At 42.8% G+C, this 14,340-nt stretch overlaps 4 protein-coding genes and 4 non-coding genes across 10 annotated transcripts in view; 6 read left to right on the forward strand and 2 right to left on the reverse strand.

The window, feature by feature from the left end:
• ZWILCH (zwilch kinetochore protein) overlaps nt 1–838 on the reverse strand; it is a 32,244-nt gene extending 31,406 nt beyond the window's left edge. Inside the window, exon 1 of the mRNA XM_016208647.2 lies at nt 771–838. Within this exon, the coding sequence (XP_016064133.2) occupies nt 771–823 (53 nt within the window). The 5' untranslated portion in view covers nt 824–838. The remainder of the gene's footprint in view (nt 1–770) is intronic.
• A 425-nt stretch (nt 839–1,263) lies between these two features.
• Nucleotides 1,264–6,365, forward strand: RPL4 (ribosomal protein L4). Its single transcript, XM_016208646.2, has 10 exons — nt 1,264–1,367; nt 2,818–2,989; nt 3,180–3,286; nt 3,653–3,791; nt 4,211–4,335; nt 4,814–4,943; nt 5,217–5,373; nt 5,670–5,753; nt 5,839–5,959; nt 6,041–6,365. Exons 1-10 carry the CDS (start codon nt 1,365–1,367, stop codon nt 6,275–6,277), a joined length of 1,275 nt encoding a protein of 424 aa, XP_016064132.2. The 5' UTR covers nt 1,264–1,364; the 3' UTR covers nt 6,278–6,365.
• On the forward strand, nt 3,038–3,108 carry LOC148094099 (small nucleolar RNA SNORD18). The gene has a single exon (XR_015716480.1). It is a non-coding gene; the product is annotated as a small nucleolar RNA SNORD18 (small nucleolar RNA).
• On the forward strand, nt 3,489–3,587 carry LOC148094100 (small nucleolar RNA SNORD16). The gene has a single exon (XR_015716482.1). It is a non-coding gene; the product is annotated as a small nucleolar RNA SNORD16 (small nucleolar RNA).
• LOC148094101 (small nucleolar RNA SNORD18) lies at nt 4,042–4,113 on the forward strand. The gene has a single exon (XR_015716477.1). It is a non-coding gene; the product is annotated as a small nucleolar RNA SNORD18 (small nucleolar RNA).
• LOC148094102 (small nucleolar RNA SNORD18) lies at nt 5,003–5,071 on the forward strand. The gene has a single exon (XR_015716478.1). It is a non-coding gene; the product is annotated as a small nucleolar RNA SNORD18 (small nucleolar RNA).
• A 271-nt stretch (nt 6,366–6,636) lies between the features above and the next one.
• Nucleotides 6,637–10,834, forward strand: SNAPC5 (small nuclear RNA activating complex polypeptide 5). Of its 3 annotated transcripts, none has more exons than XM_016208519.2 (3): nt 6,637–7,773; nt 9,040–9,129; nt 9,917–10,834. In XM_016208519.2, the coding sequence occupies exons 1-3, from the start codon at nt 7,684–7,686 to the stop codon at nt 10,037–10,039; spliced, it is 303 nt and encodes a 100-aa protein (XP_016064005.2). In that variant the 5' UTR covers nt 6,637–7,683; the 3' UTR covers nt 10,040–10,834. The 3 variants fall into 3 exon arrangements, with proteins under 3 accessions (XP_016064005.2, XP_087676885.1, XP_016064007.2); XM_016208521.2 differs by having other exon boundaries at nt 6,643–7,773; nt 9,920–10,826; XM_087820759.1 differs by lacking the exon at nt 9,040–9,129 and having other exon boundaries at nt 9,920–10,834.
• A 1,913-nt stretch (nt 10,835–12,747) lies between these two features.
• The window catches only part of MAP2K1 (mitogen-activated protein kinase kinase 1), a 71,822-nt gene continuing 70,229 nt past the window's right edge, over nt 12,748–14,340 (reverse strand). Inside the window, exon 11 of the mRNA XM_087820769.1 lies at nt 12,748–13,770. Coding sequence (XP_087676895.1) covers nt 13,657–13,770 — 114 coding nt within the window. The 3' untranslated portion in view covers nt 12,748–13,656. The remainder of the gene's footprint in view (nt 13,771–14,340) is intronic.

Below are 14,340 nucleotides of genomic sequence, written 5' to 3' on the forward strand. Positions count from 1 at the left end.
ATAGCATTTAGAAAATAAGGGGTTAGATTACACCAGCGGTTCTCAAAGTGTGTCAGGGCAGCAGCATCTGCTTCACCTGAAATTCGTTAGAAAGGCAAATTCTTTGGCCCCACCCAGATCTACTAAATCAGAAACCCTGGAGACGGGGCCCAGCAATCTATGTTTGACAACCCTCCAGGTGATTCTGATGCACGCTCAAATTTGATAACTAATGGATTCCATTTTTACGTTGTATGCAGGACTAGACGGACTCTACTTTTGGTACTAATACTTCACTATAAGAATAAAATGCACTCTTAGGGCACAGTGAAATAAAGGTACTTTTAAAAGCCAACACACCATCACGTTATCATAACCGCAGCTCATATGATAACTATCTTGAACGGGCTATATGGCAGTACGTTTCACACCAGCAAGTCTTTAAACAGGTGAAGGATGCCAACATCTAGTTTTTCATATATTGGAAGGTGCCTCTAACATACTGTAAGTTGTGTGCATTATCAGAATGAGTAACGTGCCTCTTGGGAAATCTGTCTCCTTCCACTGCAAACGATAACGTACAGATGTTTTCTCCTCAACTATATTACACCCAAGCCCCCACAGAGCCAACCCCACACTGGAGCAGATAACGGCCTCTCGCAACCCCCGGACCCCAGTAAAGTTAGTGTATAACTGAGAACTGACAAGGCGCCAATCCCCAAGGCTTGGGGGGAAACGGAGATGCCCCGAGTGTCCTCGCAACCTAGCCAACAGCAGGGGCAACAACTCACCGCAGGAGACGACTGTAAAACTCCTCAGCTGCTCGGTTCACTCGCGACCACATCCCGCCTCAGTCTCTGCGGATCCGACGCAGCCAAACTAAACTTCGCGCGGGACGCTGACGTCCGGCGTCATGACCCCACCCCCGCCGGGACTACTTCCACCACCCACAATAGGTCCCGTTTGTTCACAAGTTAAACTTTGTTTTAAAGCACACAGCGGTTTTCCCCTTCCCAGCAATTTTTCATTTCCATAAGCAAAAGTTAAAACACGTTACAGTAGTTGAAGGGAAGACACCACGTCTCGCGAGAGTTGGCCACGCCCACTTAAGAATTATTCCGCGAAAAGGAGTCCCTCGTTTCTAAGCGTTATTGTTGGCTTTGGAAGTCAATAGATATTGTAATCTGACGCAGATGAAGAAGTAATAAGCTATTTTTAATTTCTTAGAGTGGTAGAGAGATATTTTGTGTCTCTGGATTGGTTCTGAGGCGGAGCAGCGAGGGGACGAGTTGAAGGTTACATATAGAACGAGGAAGTAGTAAGCACTTCCTTTTCCTGTGGGAGCCGCCGGGTAGAGAGGAGTGTGGCTCTCTCCTCTCCCTGCCATGGTGAGTGAAAGTTCTTTCCTCTGGATTTTGCCCTGCTGTCCGGCCTGGCAGGAATGCACTGGGGGTTCAGAACATAAAGTCTTCAGTAGAGAAAACAAGCAAAAGGAGATGAAAGTCAATTGCGTCTGTGCGTTGCGGACAGCTGGGTGGTGCAGCTGTAGGGCAGCCATCTTAGAGGCAACGTGGGCTTCCCGGCACGGGGCGCTCCTGGGAGCAACGCTGGACACCAGATGGTTCTCAGACGCAGAGGGACTTTTGGAATTCTAGCTTTCCTTGATCTTAGAAAGCATGAGCTCTACTGAAGTCTTGGAAGTTCTTGGATCCTAAGATAGATCGTGGTGAGAGAGTCAATTTTAGGTCTTAAATATACATGTGCTGATTAGTAAAGGATATTCTCGTCTTTTGAGAGAGACTGTTAAAACAACTTGTTTTAACACCTTTTTCCGAATTCCCGTCTGTTCGCCTTAAGAATCGCCTCTATCAAAAGCTTTCTGATTCTCTTACCTTAAAAATTAATTTTTCTATTTGGTGCCCCCTTAAATCTTTTAGCTCTCAACCTGCTCATAGTTCGGCAGATGTTAAATGTACTGCGTTTCCATAAAGAATGTTTTTATATGTACCGTGTAGTGTTCTGGGCCCTAGAGAGCTCAATGGGCAAAATATATCAGTATATGATGCTTGGATCGTGATTGAGTTGGGTGTAAAATACACAGTAATGGTTTATGGTAGTCAGTGCTGCGGACATAAGAAATTAGGAAGGAGGCAGTAGTTGAGCTTTAAACAGTGATCTGAGAAACCTAGAGAAAGGTGGCCTTCCTTTGAAGGAGGTGAGGAACCATGCTAAGAGTATCTTTTGGGAGAAGACTTGTTACCTCTGAGGTAGGAGGGTGATGATTACCCTGAGCATATCCTGAAGAGAGTATGGGAGATGAGGTTGAACATACTGTGTAGGCCAACCTCAGAACTTTTCAGGTGGTAAGTCTTTGGAGAAGGTTGAGCAGAAAGTAACCACCAGTGTTTTTAGTAAGTTTTTGGAAGAAGTGTTTAGAATGGGATGAAGGGGGCAAGGATGGAAGTTGGGAGGAGTAGAGCTGTGTTAGACAAGATTGTTCACATTTGGGGTTAAAGCATTTAGATAGTGGCTTAAAACAGCATTCTCAAACCTTAAAACATAGTTTTGATCATTTTGTTTTGTAAGCCCTGGTTTGAAAGTTTAGCGATAAACCATTCTCTTAGAAAGTTATGTGGCAAAACTTGATTGATTCTAAGTGTCCTTCCAGTGTAAGAACTTATTGAAGCTAATAGACTTAATGTGTTGTGAACATAGCCTTTGTTTTAGCTTTAAGCAATGTCTACCTCACCAAACTGTAACTGAGCATTTAATGGAATTGTTGGCACATGAGTGCTTCTTACATTGCTTGTCAATATCAATATCTTCTCTTTTTCCTAGGCGTGTGCTCGTCCACTGATATCCGTGTACTCTGAAAAGGGGGAAACATCTGGCAAAAATGTCACTTTACCTGCTGTGTTCAAGGCTCCCATTCGACCAGATATTGTGAACTTCGTTCACACCAATTTGCGCAAAAACAATAGACAGCCCTATGCTGTCAGTGAACTGGCAGGTATGAACTTAGATCTTTCATGGGTTGATACTTTAAGAGCTGCTTAACAGCAGTGATGAAATTCCACTCCATTGGTCCGTGTTTCTGAATCAGATGATTTTCCTGGATGTTCTGATGCTGTTTGCTATCATGCACAGTAGTCACAGTGCTATGGTTGTATAGCTAAAACTTTTCTCTTTCCCAATTTCAGGTCATCAGACCAGTGCCGAGTCTTGGGGTACTGGCAGAGCTGTGGCTCGAATTCCCAGAGTCCGAGGTGGTGGAACTCATCGTTCTGGCCAGGGTGCTTTTGGAAATGTATCTTTTGTGGTCACTACCTAGACTGATCAGCCGTCATGGAATTTAGCAGACTGGGCCTGGTTTGTTTGTGTTAGTGGTTTGAAAATATTTTTGTCCAGAATACAAATAGTGTCCAGGTAACTCTAGACAGATCTGGAATCTGGTAGATTTTTTGTTAAATACTAAAGACAATAAGGGCTTGACATTGGAAAGTTTTACTTGCAATGATGTCGTAATTTGCGTCTTACTCTGTTCTCGGCGACAGTTGCCTGCTGTCAGTAAGCTGGTTCAGAAGGGTGACGAAAATTCTTACTGAGCGAGACATAACATAACCTTTTTTCCCCCTGACATTTGAGAAATGTGATTCTTAACTGGGAAAAATAGATGTGTCGTGGGGGCCGCATGTTTGCACCAACCAAAACCTGGCGCCGTTGGCACCGCAGGGTGAACACAACACAGAAACGATATGCCATTTGCTCTGCCTTGGCTGCTTCTGCCTTACCAGCACTGGTCATGTCTAAAGGTTCGTGATACTTTGTAATGTAGGACTGATAACAAAATGCCCATTTTTTCCTTCCTTCACCTGAACCCTTTTCATTGTGTTAATAACATGTAAATTATGTTCATCCCAGAGTGCATGACTAAATTTCCTTCTATTAAATACTAATTCTGACTGTTTTCCTCTAACAAATCAGTCATCAGTGAATGCTGTATAACTGGGGAGGTACATTTAGCATATTAGAAAATTTCCCATCATGTTGCCAATTCTTCTGTCAAAATGATGAGATTCCACTTCATTGGTCCGTGTTTCTGAAACACATGATATTTGTTGAAGTTCTGATTTGGCAAATTGTGTACCATTTTGCTTTTGTGGATTATATGAAGTGCTTAATTTTTCAAAAGGTTCAGGGTAACCAGGTCTATGTTAATTGGCTTTGTCAGGTCATCGTATTGAGGAAGTTCCTGAACTTCCTTTGGTGGTTGAAAATAAAGTTGAAGGCTACAAGAAAACCAAGGAGGCTGTTTTGCTTCTTAAGAAACTTAAGGCCTGGAATGACATTAAAAAGGTAGGTTTGATGAACACATTTACAGTTTTTGGTAGCCCTCACAAATGTGTCAGAACTTTTTTTCAAAAGATTGCTCAAGGAGGCAGTATTAACATCTTGGATGTGAAAGCAAGGGCTCTGGAACCATATTATAGTCATGTACCACTTAACAGGGATACTGTTTGAGAAGTGCGTTGTTAGGTGATTTTGTGGTTATGCAACTATAAGAGTACTCACACAAACCTACATGGTATGTATCCTACTGATTACACACTTAGACTTGTAGTGTACCACTGTCTATGTATGATTTATCATTGATGGAAATGTTATGCAGTGGATAACAATACTTGAGTGGATTGTGACTGCCATTTTTATAGCTGTGTTTTAATGTTAGGGAAGTCATTTTAATCTGTTTTATTTCTAAAATGGGGCTTTGTAACTATGAATATCTACTACTGGAATCATCTTAATCAGAATACTAAACCTTCTCGCTTTGTAGGTCTATGCCTCACAGCGAATGAGAGCTGGCAAGGGCAAAATGAGAAACCGTCGTCGTATCCAGCGCAGGGGTCCTTGCATCATCTATAATGAGGACAACGGTATCATCAAAGCCTTCAGAAACATCCCTGGTAATTCTTGTGTTGTCTACATGTTTTGATTGCCCATGCTCTGCATGCTTACTCAGCTTTTATTATGATGAGATTCCACTTATGGTCCGTGTTTCTGAAACACATGATTTTGTGGAATATCTGATTCTTGGCTGAATGAGTGCACCATTAATGGTTGAAACTTCATAACTGATGATAGCTCTCAGGTATATTATGTAGCCCGTAAGCCATAAAGATGATTTGCATTTCTTCTGTTGAAATACACCCTCCCTAATTCTCCTTTCCCTTTAAAAGGAATTACTCTGCTTAATGTAAGCAAACTGAACATTTTGAAACTTGCTCCTGGTGGGCATGTGGGCCGTTTCTGCATTTGGACTGAAAGTGCTTTCCGCAAGTTAGATGAGCTGTATGGCACATGGCGTAAAGCTGCCTCTCTCAAGAGTAACTACAAGTGAGTGTTCTTACATTCATATACTGAACACTGATGTTTATACTACGGATATTTACATTCAGAATTGGTTTTCATGTTTTCTAAATAATGGATTGTGTTGCTATGTCCCCTCGTACAGATGCAATATGCTGAAATGGTGAGATACTCTGAGAAGTGATAGTGTAGTTGGAAATTTTAGTTGAATTCTGGAAAGCTTTAAATTGTTAAAATTTTATCTTCTGTTGAGGTACATGTTAAACACATGAGAAATAAGAATTGGGCTTCTATTTTCAACATTTTGTTGGTTTTTCTTTCAGCCTTCCCATGCACAAGATGCTCAATACAGACCTTAGCAGAATCTTGAAAAGCCCAGAGATCCAAAGAGCCCTCCGAGCACCACGGTAAAGTTGTGATATTTATAGTAATTCTTGCCCCAACCTCATTATAATTGGTTAAAATGTTAAGATAGAATCTACCTTTTTATAGCAAGAAGATTCATCGCAGAGTCCTGAAGAAGAATCCACTGAAAAACCTGAGAATCATGTTGAAGCTAAACCCATATGCAAAGACCATGCGCCGGAACACCATTCTTCGCCAGGCCAAAAACGTAAATAATGATACGGCTTTTGCAGATATGATGATTTTTTAGAAAATTTGATTCTTAGATTTTCTTCCTAATTTGTTGCAGCACAAGCTCCGGGTGAATAAAGCAGCAGCAGCAGCAGCGCAAAAAGCCAAATCAGATGAGAAGGGGGCTCCAGGCAAGAAGCCTGTGGTAGGGAAGAAAGGAAAGAAGGCTGTTGGCGTTAAGAAGCAGAAGAAGCCTTTGGTGGGAAAAAAGGCTGCAGCTACCAAGAAACCAGCAGCTGAGAAGAAACCTGCAGAAAAGAAACCCACCACAGAAGAAAAGAAGCCTGTGGCATAAACTTAAATTTGTTTATTCCATAAAAGTCAAATCACTTTGGACAGCTAATTTTGAATAAAAAAGTGATCAAAGGCAGTGAGAAACATGACTTGTTGCGTGTGTTGTGTGAATCTTGATTAGAATTTTTTTGATGACACTTTCTCCATGATTTCAGCCTTTCACTTGTTATAGTCTGGTCTAAAATGGAGCATTGGCTTTATACAAAATCCATGCTGTTGAATGGAAGGAGGGATGCTCCATAAATCCAGCTATAAAATCTACTTTGTCAGTAATAAAATCTACTTTGTAAGTAATGTTCTTGAGAAAGATGGTTAAAAGACTTGTCTCAGAAATACAGAAGCTGTTAGAATTTACCCCCCCCTGAAAAAAGAAAAGCACTTAGGAAAATTCCATAAAGATTTGACCAGTAACCACAAGAGGGCAGAATCAATATGTTTTGAGGTGTAGCAGTAAGAAACTTGGTTCCCTTGAAGTGCTCTTGTTATAACCTGCTATGATAGACCACTGTTGGAGGATATGCTTGCCACCTCATTATTTTCAGAACTACTTGTGTATTCAGTTTTACTAAGGGGATGACTGTTGATCAAGTGTGGTGCAGAAAAATGTACCCACAAGCATTTTTCTCTAAAGCTATTTCACTGACCACTCTAAAGTCGTCTCATGTCAGGATCTTGATTTTTCTCCCATTGGCGGTCAAATCCATAGCAAGGGTGATCTATAATACTCCCACCTGTCGATTCAAGAGTTAACCTAGCATGTCAAGGCACCCTCTCCCAATTTGTTCGTTGCATTATTTTCGTGCTCTAACTTGTACAGACCTGGGAAAAATTTAACCAGGAATCTGCCTACGAAAACGGGCACCTGTGCCTGTGCTGAATGCTGGTAATAGTTCCTGCCTTAAAAAACGCACTTGCAGGTTTTGTGGCATTAAAATAACCACTTAACTGCAACATAACATTGGAAGTGGAAGTACTGTCCCCACAAGCATTTGAAACTCGATACTTGAGCATTATTTCTTTGTTAGTCCTTACCAGAGGATATATTTTATTCATTTGAGAGGAACATGGACCCAACCAGGGATCAAACCTCAACCTAGGTATGTGCCCTGACCTGAAAGGAACCCACCTTTTGGTGTACCGGTCAACGCCCCAACCGAGCCACCGGGGCCAGGGCGATACTTGAGCAACTTTATCTCCAGAATCTGTACGGCTCCAATGGCCTGTGCTTTAAGAATCATCATTATTGGAGTCTAGTTTTTGTGGCTTAAAACCCCGACTTAACCCCTCGGTGGAGCTGGCAGGAAGCGCCACGGCCCACGTGCAACCAGCTCGCTGTTCCGTTTCCGGAAACGCGGAGGCTGTGGCGTCATCAGCGAGCGCCCGGCCGTATGGGCGCGTGGAGACGCGATGCTGAGCCGGCTCCAGGAGCTGCGCAAGGAGGAGGAGACGCTGCTCCGGTTGAAGGCGGCACTGCACGACCAGCTGAACAGGCTCAAGGTGACCCCGCGGCCCCCACCCGCCCCACTGCCCCGAGCCCGGCTCTACGCGAACCCCAGGTGTCTGCAGCGCCTCCCTGTTGCTAGTGCTCTCTCCCTTACCTGGAGGCTGGGGCGCTGATCTGGTGGCTTACCAGCCCCTGGGGAGCTTGTTTTTAGATTAAGGGCCCATCTCAGAATCTTGATCCTGTAGGTCTAGGTTGAAACACAGCAGTCTGCACACTTGGCGAGTTCATTCCAATACCCGACACCCCGGAAATGCAGGTGGCTCCCACGCGGGGAAGAAGTGCCACCTCCCGAAGGCTCGCGTCGATCTTCCCCGTCCACCGACCTCTTTCTTCCTCCTGAGCTCCTACAACATTTCCTAGCCGCTGTTTCCTGGCTCGTATAAACCGCTTGAAACAGCTCTAGTATTGCAAAGCTAGGAGAGACTCGCACATTCTCCCACTGTGCTAAGAAAGACTAGGAGGCGGAGAGAAGAGACAAGTCGCAGAGTTCCCAGTAGCTTTTCTTCCCCGTGCCGTTACTCAAACCACGGCCTTGACACGGAATATAGATTTAGGCCCACCAGGACCATTTCCCAGACCTCTGCGTAATTCACTTCCTTCAGCCCCAGTGCAATGATCCTGATAATCCCTGCTTAGCACCATTCTTCAGGGTCTTTTAAGTCCAAATGAGATGAGGATTTATGAAAGCCCTTTGTAAACTGAAAAACATTGTACACGTGTATACATGTGCCATGTATCAAAATAATATGCACTTTTCCTCAGGACAGTTGTGATATCCTACAGTTATTTATGTTCTCATAGCACCAGTGTGTGTTGATGATGACCTCCAAAGCCTAAATTTCTTTATGCTCCTGGAAACACTTCCCTTTTCCATTTTTCCTGCCTTCAGTTTCTTATTACTAGGTAGACAAGCTCAAGCCTAAGGAATCTGCCCTCTGTGGAATCAGAAGATGACACTTGGCTTTTTTAAGGGCTCACTTGTGTTTTCTTCCCAGTGCCAGCTAGGTCTGGGGGGTGGAAACCTTGGCTCAGTCAGAACACCTGAGTACCTCAAGGGAAAGGGCTAGAGGCTTTCTTTGCTTATTTCCTTAAAAGGCAGGGGAAACTTAAGAACCCCACCCTTTTCTCTGAAACTGCTGGGAGATTACACTATGTTCACATCTTCTCCTGATGCCAACCTTTTACAGCATGGACAGTAAATTTTCCCATATCAGTAGCCCAGTGAAATAGTAAGAAAAATGTCCTTAATTCTTTTCTAGGTTGAAGAATTGGCCCTCCAATCTATGATTAGTTCTAGAAGAGGGGATGAGATGCTGTCTTCTCAAGCTACACATGAACCGTCACATGATGTAAGCTTAATCAAGTGTGGGCCTAGGGAATGAATGCGAAGTCCATTCTGCTGTCATGCTGCTTGGAGGTCAAAAAATTATTGTAAATTATCAAGCCCAAAGGACTCTGGGAAGTACTAATAAGAATATTCTAGTTTGATAAACTGGCCATTTGATCTTACTGTTTTAGTCAGGGAACAGCCCAGCTGGTTACACTTTGATTAATATTGATTTATTAATTAGGTACTTATATTGCCTCCACCATCCTAGTCATCTATCCTTTCTGGTTACTCTAATGAATGCAGGGAGAGTGGAGATCTTTGCAGGGATATGTCAAACCTCTTGCTGCTCCATGAATAAGTTTGGGGTTCAAAAGTAGTGTGGCTTCAACTTCAAAGCTTAGTACTAGAGAGTGAGTTCTAGTCCTCATTGTAGCCTCCTCTTACCATATGCCCTCACTTAAATCAGTAAAATCAGAATCTTTGTCAATATACCATATTTGAGCATCTCTCCCAGTTGTGTGAAGCCATTTAAGTCCATTTGGAAGCAATACATCTAAGCCAGCATAATTCTTATGTAAGAACCATGTTTATAAATCACGTAACGTTCTGTCAAATTTAGGGCATTTACCCTCCCATTTTGGCAATGCGGGTTGGAGTGGGGGATGAATTTGGAGAAATAGGAAAGTGGCCATACCTTAGTGGTAAATACTGGGAATGAATACCCAATTGAGATTTGGTTTTAAATCATTTTTAAGAATTTGCTGTTTTGAGGCCCTCCTACTAATCCATAATGTCCTTGGCTAAAGCAGATGTTGGTGCATGTAGACAATGAAGCATCAATCAACCAAACTACGCTGGAGTTGAGCACAAGGAGCCATGTGCCAGAAGAGGAGGAGGAGGAGGAGGAAGAGGAAGAATCCGATTCCTGAAGTGGGGAAAGAGCCAGGGTTAGTTCTACAAATTAAATTTCTAAGTTGCAGAAACTTTCTCTCCAAAGAATTCCTGCCCTGGGCCCTATGGCCTGCTTTAAAAGGAAGCAAGAACTTTAGGAGGATGTGTACTTGTAAAAAATGGTTCCATCAACAATTCAAGTTTCAGAATGCTTTAAGAAAAATTAGTGACACATAGAAAAGCAAAGATGTAGTGTCTTAGCATTGAGCAATATGGGTGGTGCTGTGTCTGTATTCTGGTCAGATCCAGTGATTGTGTTCAAAACAGAAAATTTCCTCTGAAATGCTATTGAGAAAGTCTGGCATTTGAAAAAGGGCAGAGTGTAAGTACAAGCCAGCCTTTTCAATCAACAATGCCTCTTTTAAGCAAACCAATTAAAGGCTGTTTGCATACCATTGAACCCTTGTAAGCATAGCCAAAGTCCAGGAGAGGAAGATGACAAGGAGGACAGACCACCACTTGAGAGCACCAGTTGTTGCCACCTCTCAGTGACATCGCAGCACACTGCCCACTACAGACTGTTTTGTGTGGCTGTCATCACTTCTAGGTTGAGATATCGCTATGATAAAATGTGCATAGAAATAATATGTAGATGAATAGCCATCATGCAGCTTGCTGGTTTCCAGATAGCAACAGGAAAATGGATCAGTTCCTCCTCTGGGGAAAACAGTACAGCCAGCAGGATGGTTTAAAACCCATTTCTGGACTTCGGGGGAAATGTGCCATTAAAGAAGGAATCACTATGCTTGGGAGATTGGATTTTTATAATAAAGAGATGATAGTTACAGAATAGGTGTTGTTAAAACTTAGTATTTGAAGTTGAGATTTATTTCTGCATACTGTCCCTTACCCATTGAACGTACAGTTAAGTTACTTAGCTTTTTAAAAGTTATTTGCCCTGCCCATGCAACAGAAACGCCAAACATAACACAAAGAACCTCCTCAAGCAGAACTTCTTATGTAACTGTTCCAGGAGAGAGAACGTGGATATGTTTAACAACAGTTCATTCAAGTTATTTTGAGCTACTCTTAGAGGAAGCAGCAAGAAGTTTAAATGAACGCATTTCTTAGAAAACACAATGTGAAGATAGTTTTGCAATGACGCGCCTCCAGGTATACATTTTGGGGGTCTAATTTAAAATATGAGCATGGGTTTTTAGGAGCTAGAAAATTGGCTATAAATTCTAGCCCTACCACTATCTGATCGCGGCCCTCACTTCTTTGCAAGTCTCACTTTCCCATCTGTAAAATGAGGCTATTCCTGCTCGCATTTTTACAGGTTACTGCGGGATGCTAATGAGATGCTGAAAAACCCAGCACTGTCAGTGTTTCAGTAAGAAGTCTGGGGAGAAACTCAAAACAGTAGGACTGATGCAGGGAGCCTCATTCTTGCGAGGGATCTTTCTTAGGAACTACTGAGAAAGCATCTTTTGCCTCTTAAGATGTACTTCCTTTGGAGGTGAATAGAGATTTTAAAAACAGCCCTCCAAAGATACTGAGCATGAAAGCGTTTTGCTCCAGATTTGACGCTCCAGGTTATACCATTCCTTCCTTCTCAGATGGAATTTGCTCGTTTTAATGAGACATTCTCAGCAGTGGTTGCATTTTCTGTTAACAAAAGACAGTATGAGGAAGGTGTGAATGTTTGTATGTCAGAAATGTGTAAGTCAGACTGTTGACTTAGGATATTGGCTTCACAGCAAGAGAAATGTTACTGACCAGCCGCGGCAGCAGTGTACAGCATTGAGCAGCTTTTAGAATCCTGGCTGAATTCCAAGCTCCAGTAGATCCAGAGGGGAACTACCTGCCCAAGATACTTACCCAAATTCTGTTTTAACTTTGAAAACAAAATAGGCTTTTCAAAATGTACATGGTGGTACAAAAGTTAGGTTTACAGTTGTTCATACAGAAAAACAATAATGAATAAATAATAATATGAAAATAAGCTGTATTTGCATACTCACAACTGTAAACCTACTTTTGCCCACCTCCTGTATATTTACTTGGCTTTCTCTAACCTTCCCTCTCAGAGAAGAAAAAGAGGTCTGAAGAGGTGCTGACCAGGCAGCCTCACATGCACCTCAAGTTCCAAAAGTCCACTTTTCAAAGAAGAAAAGGATACCAGTGGCCAGCTGGGATATGGCTTTGTTTTTTGTGACCTCACTGCCACCTCACAGGCATAACAAAACCAACACCAGGCACATTCCTCCTCTCCAGAAAGGTGTAGTTAAGTGTAACCAGTGAAAGAGGGAAACCATTGCTCAGTGGAGCAAAGCAGCATGGACAGACCGTCCCGGGTGGAGGCTCCAAAGCCAGCCAGGCTCCACTCACCACCAGCAAGGTGCTCCTGTGTGCATGCTGGCCATCCCCACCTACTGTTTTTCCCTTATAGAGATAGAAGGAACAGATGGGATTCATTCCCAGGTCCACAGGATAGGTCGCTGGCTGGAAGATTCACAGATAATGGTGTTTGCTGAGAAGAGTTGGACAAAGTCCAAAGATTGGAATTTCAGGAAGCCCCATTAGTCCAAAGCACTGAACTTGTCTCCAGGGTGGCATTTCCGCCTTCCAGCCCCCTTCCTGTCTTTATCTTTCCCCTCACAATAACGCTTGGCTAAATCATCTGATTTCTTGTGTACTAGAGACACTGAATATCCTAACACAAAAGTAGAAATATATTTCAGCCTTTTAACTCAATAATATATTTATTAGAATAAGAGATTAGGTTTGTTAAACATTTGGATTAAAATGGTTAAAAGGATTTTCATACAATTTTTAGGCACTATACACACTGTTGTTTACAATAGCATCAGTACTTGGATTTGGGGAAAGATAAATCTCATACATTTTAATGCCTTGATACACTTGTAACATTCAAAGTAACCATTTTAGAAACACTAATCCAAACTTAGAGACATATACCACTATATATCCCACACAGTATATTTAAAAATAAATATAGAAATATAACCAGAAATCTACAAATCATCAGAGTAGACAGACTGGTGAAGCCCCATTTATCATGGCAGTGAAGGGCTCTGACTAGACTTTGATAGAAATCGCTGAGTTCTACACCAAAAGCAAAAACATAATAAAATATCATGACATACACTTTCTGATGCTCATTTTCATAGCAGCAAAGCATGCTTCACATGCACTGCCTGTGAAGGATCTTACAAGGCTCCTTCCTCAAGTAGAAAGAAGGCATGCCCAGCAAGAATGAAGTACCAAGTGTCAAAGAATCCCCAAAATACAGGTGGCCAGCCAATCACGGTGAGGGGAGAGCAGTGCAATTTTCAGTAAGAATGACTACCCACAGTCACCAAAGTTTCACTGTAATTCAGTGTTGCTCATGTTTTGATCAACACACAAAAATAGCCCCAAGCACAAAGCCAATCCACTTAGGGGAATAATAATAGTAAGAGTAAAGACAGCAATTATTAAAAATGACACGAATAGAATTTTGGCACATGCTGTGTTCTTCATCCTTTGTCATAGGTGAAATGCATGTCTGACAGAGGCATAGGAAAGAGGCCTGCAAGCAACATGACAAGCCACTGGGCAGGGGACTCGCTCTTTGCTGTTTCCCAAACGCTTAGATACCAGCTGCATGGGTCGGTGTGCTGGGCTGGTTAAGGCCGATGGTGGAGCAGAGCCAACCTGCAAAATCCACTTCCTCAGCATCAGATCTCTTGATAAAAGCATGAACCTACATGTGAGGAAACAATGGTGTTAAAAAACCACCAAGAAGGAAAATTCAAGAGTCCTGGTAGGTCTAAAGCTGGAAGGAGCTCCTGGAGCCTGCCCTTGAGCAGCAGTGGGGGCCAGGAAAGCAGGGCCAGCTGCAGGACAAAAGACCAGCTCTGCCTAGCTCTGCCAGTTATACCAGCTGTGAGGCCTTGGGCAACTTGCTCACGTCCCTGGGCCTGCTCTCTAGAGCTATGAAATAGGGATAGTAGCTCTGCCTTCAGTGCCTCACATGATTGTTAGAAGGAACAAAGGAACTAATGGGCTTGAGAGTGCACATTATGGCCCAGCTGATGTGGCTCAGCAGTTGAGCATCGACTTACGATCCAGGATATGTAGATTCGATTCCCTGTTGGGGCACATGCCTGGGTTTTGGGCTCGATCCCCAGTAGGGGGCATGCAGGAGGCAACCGATCAATGACTCTCATCACTGATGTTTCTATCTCTCCCTCTCCCTGAAATCAATAAAAATATATTAAAAACAAAAAAGAAGTGCACATTACACTGTACAGGCTCCACAAGGCATGTAAGC

The sequence above is a fragment of the Miniopterus natalensis genome, chromosome 1, assembly GCF_054644295.1.
Source record: "Miniopterus natalensis isolate mMinNat1 chromosome 1, mMinNat1.hap1, whole genome shotgun sequence".
NCBI lineage: Eukaryota > Metazoa > Chordata > Mammalia > Chiroptera > Miniopteridae > Miniopterus > Miniopterus natalensis.

Excerpts from the sequence above, each read along its gene's own strand:
- RPL4 (XM_016208646.2), top strand. Across the intron at positions 5,374-5,669 it reads TCTCTCAAGAGTAACTACAA|CCTTCCCATGCACAAGATGC; the intron begins GTGAGTGTTCTT and ends TTTTTCTTTCAG. Across the intron at positions 5,960-6,040 it reads TTCTTCGCCAGGCCAAAAAC|CACAAGCTCCGGGTGAATAA; the intron begins GTAAATAATGAT and ends AATTTGTTGCAG.
- SNAPC5 (XM_016208519.2), top strand. The coding sequence starts at position 7,684 with ATGCTGAGCCGGCTCCAGGAGCTGCGCAAGGAGGAGGAGACGCTGCTC. Across the intron at positions 7,774-9,039 it reads ACCAGCTGAACAGGCTCAAG|GTTGAAGAATTGGCCCTCCA; the intron begins GTGACCCCGCGG and ends ATTCTTTTCTAG. Across the intron at positions 9,130-9,916 it reads CACATGAACCGTCACATGAT|CAGATGTTGGTGCATGTAGA; the intron begins GTAAGCTTAATC and ends CCTTGGCTAAAG.